This window comes from Pinus tabuliformis, chromosome 8 (genome assembly GCF_031772625.1).
Source record: "Pinus tabuliformis cultivar Carrire ecotype Pingquan chromosome 8, CPIR1, whole genome shotgun sequence".
Lineage (NCBI taxonomy): Eukaryota > Viridiplantae > Streptophyta > Pinopsida > Pinales > Pinaceae > Pinus > Pinus tabuliformis.
In genome coordinates, this window is record NC_142294.1 from 699,004,147 (window position 1) to 699,011,928 (window position 7,782).

The following is a 7,782-nucleotide window of genomic DNA, read 5'->3' on the forward strand; positions in this document are numbered from 1 at the left end:
GCTATATCTTCATTAGTATATTCCAATCATTAAAATTTATACCTGGTTAAATCACTAATATAAGTAACCACTTTATTAATGCGCTCGCGGTATATGCCAACCATTAGATTTTATACTTGGTTAAATCCAATGGGTGGCATATATTGCCTATGCACTAGAAAGTGTATACCAACCATTAGATTTTGTATTTAGTTACATCCAATAGGTAGCATATACTACATTAATGGAGCTATAGCTTCACATTGAATATTGATGCCCTTAATCTATAAGATAGATTAGTAACACATAATATCTTAACATCACTGAATCAATGTTGACAGAGGTGCACCTAATATCTGAACATCACTGAAACATAACCGAATCAACGTTGTACACCTAAAATCGAAACATAATTGAATCAACATTGACAATGCAGTTCCAATAATGTTAGTTCAAACAATTTGGGGAATTGAACTTGGGCCAAAGCTTATATTATACCAGCATAGATCCATCTTAGGTACAAATTTAATATGAGCCGAGAAACTTCTTTAGAGTGTAAAATACAATGTATTATTTTTCATTGTTTAAATTGTATTTTTGAATACAAAATAGAGCATATATATGACCAAATAAAAGTTTTAACCATATCAACTTAATTTTTTCATGATATATACATATTTTTTTTTAAAATGATATAAATATATAGGCAATTGGCATTAAAATATTTTACATAACATGTACATGGAGACATTTTATATGCAAATTAAAATGGTTTTTTATTTTTAACATATTTTTAAGTATATGTCAATATTAATTAGTCTTAAAATATTTTTATCAATAACCGAATTATAAGATTTAAACATCTCACTCACACATTTTTTTTACTTCTAATTATTTTACAACATATTTATTTACTTTTTGTCAAAGCCGAGATTATTTTTCTATTTAGAATATAATTTTTAACTTTTATTTTTATTTTAATATATGGACAAACTTCACATCCCCCATACCGGGGTGTAGAATGAGCCTCTCGCTTCAATTAAAGTTTTTTGTTAGATTAAATATGGAAAACATTAGAAAAAACTTCAAAACCCTTACTATTATGTTGAGTTAACCATTAACAATTAATCCAAATATCCCTAACAATTAATTTAATGAAATATATGTATATAATATGGTAGATAAAAAAAAAACATGTTAAATTTAGCAATATAGTAGACTATAGAAATTTGTATATTCTATAGAATTATATAAACCATTATAATAAAATTATTTGTAGTTTTGATTTCACTGTTAATATGTAATTACATGTATTTATGTAGTAATAATGTAATTATATTTGCATGGTTAAATATGGTTAATACAATAGTTATTTGTTTTATTGTTAAATTATATATATAGTTATGTTTATATAGTTAATTAAGGTTAAGGGTTTACAATTTACTTTATGAAGTTATATGTATTTTATATTTAATTTTTATATAATATTTCTTTTTCTTCTTTTTTATAATCATATTTCTTTATTTAGTAATGAGAATTTTTTGTGAATTAAGTACAAGTTATATAATTTTCATGTATATGGATTTTTACATAAAAATAATGTTGTCTTTTTCTTTTTCTCATATCATAACATTTTTTATTAAGGATGATAATGTCTTGTGAATTCAATATTTTTTTAATGTATAAAGATTTTTCCATAAAAATAATGTTGTCAAATATAAATGATAATAAAAATAACAATAATTTCATAATGCTTTTTGTAGTTTATTATTAGTTTTTATTAGATATCAAATGATTTTATTGATAATTTTTATTTTTTATTATATCAATCTTTATTTTCAACAAGAATCTTCCTTTCAATATTATATATATATTTTTGTACTCTCACACATATATAATAACAATATTATTTATATCAATAATTCAACAAATAACTTCTTTAATTTTCAATGTTATTTCTAAATATGCTTATGTTTAATTTATATAAAATAAATTATTTTCATTTTTATTATTATATTTCCTTTTTTTTTTTGTAAATGTTTATGTTTATTTTACATTGTTTTTCATTTTTATTATTTTATATTTCCCTTCATAAAATTTTAATCATAATATGAATTAAATTTAAGAACAAGATTTCTAGTAAAAAAAAAATTATATTTCCCTTCATATAAATTTTAATCATAATTTGAATTAAATTTAATAATATAAATGTTTGTATATATTTTATGTTTTTTTCATTGCAACTTAAATCAAATTTAATGATAAATATTTATAATAAAACTTTTATTTACGATATATTTTTTTAAATATAATATTTATTTTTTATTTTAAATAATTATTATAATTATTTTAGTCAAATAAAGTTATCTGGGACAGTTGGACAAAATAATTGTTATCTATCTCACTCATGTATTTATGATTATTGATATATAATACTATCAATCTTTTTTTGTAAAAGAAAAAATATAATAATGAAGAGACAAAAAGAGAATAATTTAGTTGACAAAAAACTATTATCACTCCTTTACTTTTATTCCAATCAATTTATATTTATATTTTAAAATAACAATATTTTCTAAATTCACACAAACGAACAACACTAATTTGATTAATATCTTCGTCCACATCGTTTATTCTCATCCATTAATTTCTCTGGCTAATAAAAGAAGTGAAATTCTTTTATAATCTGAGCTGATATGGATAGGACATTCCACATATGGATGTGGTTAAATGAATATAAATGGGATGAATAAATTATTAAAAAATATAACTAAATATAAGAATCCTGTAAAAAGAAAGATGGGGTTATCTAACCAGATGGCAAGTGGATGGATAGGAGTAAATGTGTATTTCAAACGAGGGGGTTTCTGCCCATGCATCCTTATAATACCTATTTATGAGTAAACAAGTTACTTTATAAATGATGAATCACCTATTAGATTGGACGGTGGAAGCTGCTCTATAATTCAACTTCCTGCCTTCATGCTCTCCCATAAGTTGTAATACTTGTCTGGATTCTCCAATTATGGCATTCGCTTTTTTGTCGCTGAATGTTGTATTATGCCTTGTTGCATTTGTGGGATGTGCCACTGCTCAGCTGAAGCCTAATTTCTACCAGAATACATGTCCCAACGTTTCTCGCATAGTGAGCCAGGTTGTCCGCCAAGCTCTCCGGGCAGATTCAAGAATAGCAGCCTCTCTCCTCCATTTACATTTTCACGACTGTTTTGTAGATGTAAGTATACCAGAAACAGAAGAAATTCTGTTTGTTTAATTTGCTTTTTTTTTTTTTCAGGGTTATTTTAAATCTAAGTAATGTCCAATTCTAATACATTGAATGAAAAATAATCTGTTTATTAGTAGGATGTAATCATTAAAATTGTGAAGTTAGATCGAGATTGGACGTCAGCTTTTTAAAGATAATTTAATTTATCCAAAATAATTCTTATCATCAACCCTTCTCATAAAATTTTAATTAATAACCTAATAAAAACGAAACTACACACAAACCCATTAATCCATACATCATAGATTATCTGTGATGAAATATCTATTGAAATTTGGCCACATCAAATACTATAACACCCCTTAATGGACTTACCATTAAATTCATTCAAGCTGAACTGATTAATAACTGACAGGGCTGCGACGCATCAGTACTTCTGGATACCACTGCAAATTTTACTGGGGAGTGGACTAACACCACTGTTCTCAGGGGCTTTGGCGTCATTGACGACATTAAGGCGGCGGTAGAAAATGCGTGCAGGGGAACAGTTTCCTGTGCTGACATTCTCGCTATAGCAGTGGAGCGGTCCATAGCATTGGTTTGTACTCTTAATCATTTCACTGGGTTTTGTTTTTATTTTGTTGTTTTTTTTAAATTATAGAGTAAAAAGTGGGAGATATATAAATAAACTTAATGAATTTAGTGTTTATTGGATTTAGAGCCGTTGTTGATAGAGTGTTTTTGTTAGGAGTTGTTTTTCTTGTGATTTTTTTGATTTGAGATGAAATTTTGATTTGTGTTATTTAAATTGGTTTTTTGCATATATATATATATAGATAGATAGATTCAGCGCCCTCAAAATTTTTTAAGGCATTTCCATTGTGTAGGGATTACTATCAAGCTTGCGATTTCAATAAATTTCTGCTGGATTTTAAAAAAAATTAGACCTGAAAAGCCCACCAGAAAAACTTTCAAAAAATAGCACTAAACACAACTAGGTTTTGTTAAGTCTTCAAAAAATTATCTATTTTTAAAATTAATGAATCTAGTGTCTATTGAACTTAGAGCAGATAGTGATAGAGTGTTTTGTTAAGTCCTCCAAAAAAATCTATTTTAAAAGCTGATACTGCAGCATCATAAGTGATTTTGATGACTTAATATTTCTGATCGAACTACTCTTAATAAACCCTAAAAAAAAATTCCTAAAATTCTCATTTCAAAACAAATTTGCTTATGGAAAAATAACGATTATGTGACCCTTGCTGCATCTACAGTCTGGTGGTCCGTCATGGACTGTGCAATTAGGAAGACGGGATAGCACGACCGCCAACCCAACTCTTGCGAAAACAGCCTTCCCTTCACCGAACGCATCGCTATCCACAAACTTAAAAAAGTTCCAGAACGTGGGGCTTTCGCTTACGGATTTGGTTACTCTGTCAGGTATATTTAAAAACTCTTCGTCACTCTGTCACTTAGTTTCGAAAAATCTCTGGAAGTACATGTTAATTAACCTCATAGTTATTTAAGGTGCTATTTATTCATTAATGTGTTGAGTTGCATAGATTTATCTTTACATAATGTATTTGCTTAAATTTAATAATGGGTATATACAATTTGGCTAATTAATAAATAAAAACACAGTAAATATTGGCTCCTTTTAGTGTTATTAATATATTGTTTAATTTAGTGTTATTAATATATTGTTTAATTTAATGTTATTAATAAGCGAGGCTGTATATGTCTAGCCAAATAAATGTTGGTAGTGTTATTAATGGAAGAGGCTGTATATGTCTAGCCAAATAAATGTTGGTAGTGTTCTTGTTTAATTTAATGTTATTAATAAGCGAGGTTGTATATGTGGGCTAGTCCTATTTCCAACACTATAGCATATTTATGACGTGACATGCGCCGGAGATAGTCCTTTATAACACGCTTCAGGCGTCATAAATATGCTATAGTGTTGGAAATAGCTCTTGCAGTATATGTCTAGCCAAATAAATGTTGGTAGTGTTATTAATGGAAAAGGCTATGTCTTCCCATATACTTAAATTCAAGTATGAATATATACTGCTCTGGTGCATTAATGAGTCAAAAACACAGTAAATATTAATTGTGTTGCTTTATTGTATTAATTTGGTGTTTCCTGGATTTAATAGGGGCACATACAATTGGGCGGGCTCATTGCAGAGCGTTCATCTATAGGCTTAACAATTTCAACGGAACGGGCAATCCGGATCCGACACTCGATTCCAGCTATCGATCCACCCTGCAAAGAATTTGTCTGCAGGATGGAAACGGGAGTTCGATAACGTCATTTGATCCAGGCACTCCAAACACCTTCGACAATAACTACTTCAAAAATCTCCAGAAAAACATTGGGCTTCTGCAGTCGGATCAAGAATTGCTTTCCATGGCTGCTTCAAGCACGATTTCTATTGTGAATGATTACAGCCGGAGTCAAGCAGATTTCTTCTCTAACTTTTCTAACTCGATGATCAAAATGGGGAACCTAAGTCCTTTGACGGGAACAAGCGGAGAAATCCGCCTGAATTGTGGGAAGGTTAATGGTTAGATTCCACTTACATAGTGAAATATCCATGCTGTGCATTAAATAGTGCTGTCAAATTGAATTAAGTGTACTAACCGTTGTGAAAGGTCTGTCAATTAGATTTATTTCGAGTGGTGGGAAGGTATGATTGGGGTTTATTTTGAGAGGTATAATTGGAATTTATTTAGAGTGGTTAGGAGATATGATTGAGATCTTTCTACCCAAATTCAAGTAAGTCTTAATATAATGGTTGGAACTTTATTATCGAATAAATAATTCGAAGAAAACCATAATATTTCTTTTTTTTTTATTATTTCTTATATAAAAATATAAAAGTACATATATTTTCTATTCTAAGGAAAAAGATTTCCATATCACTCAGCCTATATTAAGATCTTCCAACCCAGATTCAAATGAGCCTTAATGTAATGGCTTGAAACCTGGTTAATAATAAATAATTCTAGAAAAACTATAATATTTCTTATATTTTTTTTTGTTATTCCTTATATAAAAATACATATATTTTCTTTGCAAAGGAAAAAAATTTCCATATCACTCAGCCGGTATTAAATACTAGTGCAGTTTTTCATGTTTTTTTACACTTAAACTTAATAAAACAAGTGAGTTTTAAATATAGCAGATCAGAAGATGTTCTGGCCCCGGCCCTGAACAATCGAATATGGTTTACCTTATTTTTTATTTTCCCACCCAGATTCAAGTGTGTCTTGATGTAATGGTTTGAACTCTTGTTATTGAATAAAATAATTGCAGGAAACCCATAATATCTTTTATTATTTTTTATATTATATATATATATATATATATATATATGTGTGTGAAGGTAAAAAAAATTATATCACTTTTCAGGTATCACTTCTCAAGTATTAAATAAGAGAAGAAGTTTTTCATTTTTTTTTTCACTTAAATTTAATAAAACAAGTGAATTAATATTTCTCATATTTTTGTATTCTTTATTAAGTTGAGAGGCTCATTTTATAGCTCACTATGATGTGTATTGTAATTGAATTGAAATTTTGCTTATGTCAACCAAAATAAAAATTATGAAGCTTTTCATACTTTTCTGCACTTAAACTCAATAAAATAGGTAAGTTTTAAATATAGCAGATCACAAGATGTCTTAGCTCAGAACAATCAATGGTTTACAATTTACCTTATTTTTGTGTAAGTTTTTTTTTCAATTGAATAAATTTTTGGACATACATAGTCTTAGATTTAAGACTTTTGTGATTCATAATGTAAAGAACACTGTTTCGGATTAATCACATTGTAAGAATTGGGTCAATACCAACTAATGTGGTTCATCCTCAGGACAAAGTGAGAAACCAATTGATCTGAAAAAATAAATAGCAGGAACGCATCATAGTTTAGGGTAAGCCATTTAAAATTAGCCTTTAGTGACATAAAATCATTTAGGGATATGTGAAGAAAATATGTTTATTAAATTAACTTAACATAAGTTAATTTAATAAACATATTTTCTTCACGTATCCCTAAATAATTCTATGTCACCAACTGCTAATTTTGAATGGCTTACTCTGAACTATGATGCATTCCTGCTATTTATTCTCTCAGATCGATTGATTTGGTTTCTCACCTTGTTGTCCTGAAGATGAACCAGATTAATTAGTTCTAAACTTGGACTCAATCCTTACAATGTGATTAACCTATAAAAACTATTCTCTATACATAATCTGGTTCGAAATTACAATATAAAACCTGTGAAAATCGAAATTTTCCCCTTAACCATTAAACCACATTTCTAAATTGCACATTCTTATAATTGAGCTCTTACTCTATTCGGAATAAAAATAACACTGCGTTCCTGGCGATTTCTCTCAAAGTGTTTTTAATTGCTTCACGTTTTTCCCTAATTCTATGAAATAGGTTGAGGAGTTTCACATGCTTTTTTCAATTATTTGATAACTTTTGAACCTGCAGACTTCTGATTAAGGTGGATTATACGAGTTTATGCTATCGAGTATTTAGACTGGATTGACGCTAATAAGTA

At 28.2% G+C, this 7,782-nt stretch overlaps 1 protein-coding gene across 2 annotated transcripts; it reads left to right on the forward strand.

The window, feature by feature from the left end:
- The first annotated feature begins 2,894 nt into the window (after positions 1–2,894).
- LOC149237534 (peroxidase A2-like) lies at positions 2,895–6,052 on the forward strand. Of its 2 annotated transcripts, XM_089372683.1 has the most exons (4): positions 2,897–3,214; positions 3,621–3,803; positions 4,480–4,645; positions 5,362–6,052. In XM_089372683.1, the coding sequence occupies exons 1-4, from the start codon at positions 3,005–3,007 to the stop codon at positions 5,775–5,777; spliced, it is 975 nt and encodes a 324-aa protein (XP_089228809.1). In that variant the 5' UTR covers positions 2,897–3,004; the 3' UTR covers positions 5,778–6,052. The 2 variants fall into 2 exon arrangements, with proteins under 2 accessions (XP_089228810.1, XP_089228809.1); XM_089372684.1 differs by lacking the exon at positions 3,621–3,803 and having other exon boundaries at positions 2,895–3,214.
- The last annotated feature ends 1,730 nt before the right edge of the window (positions 6,053–7,782 follow it).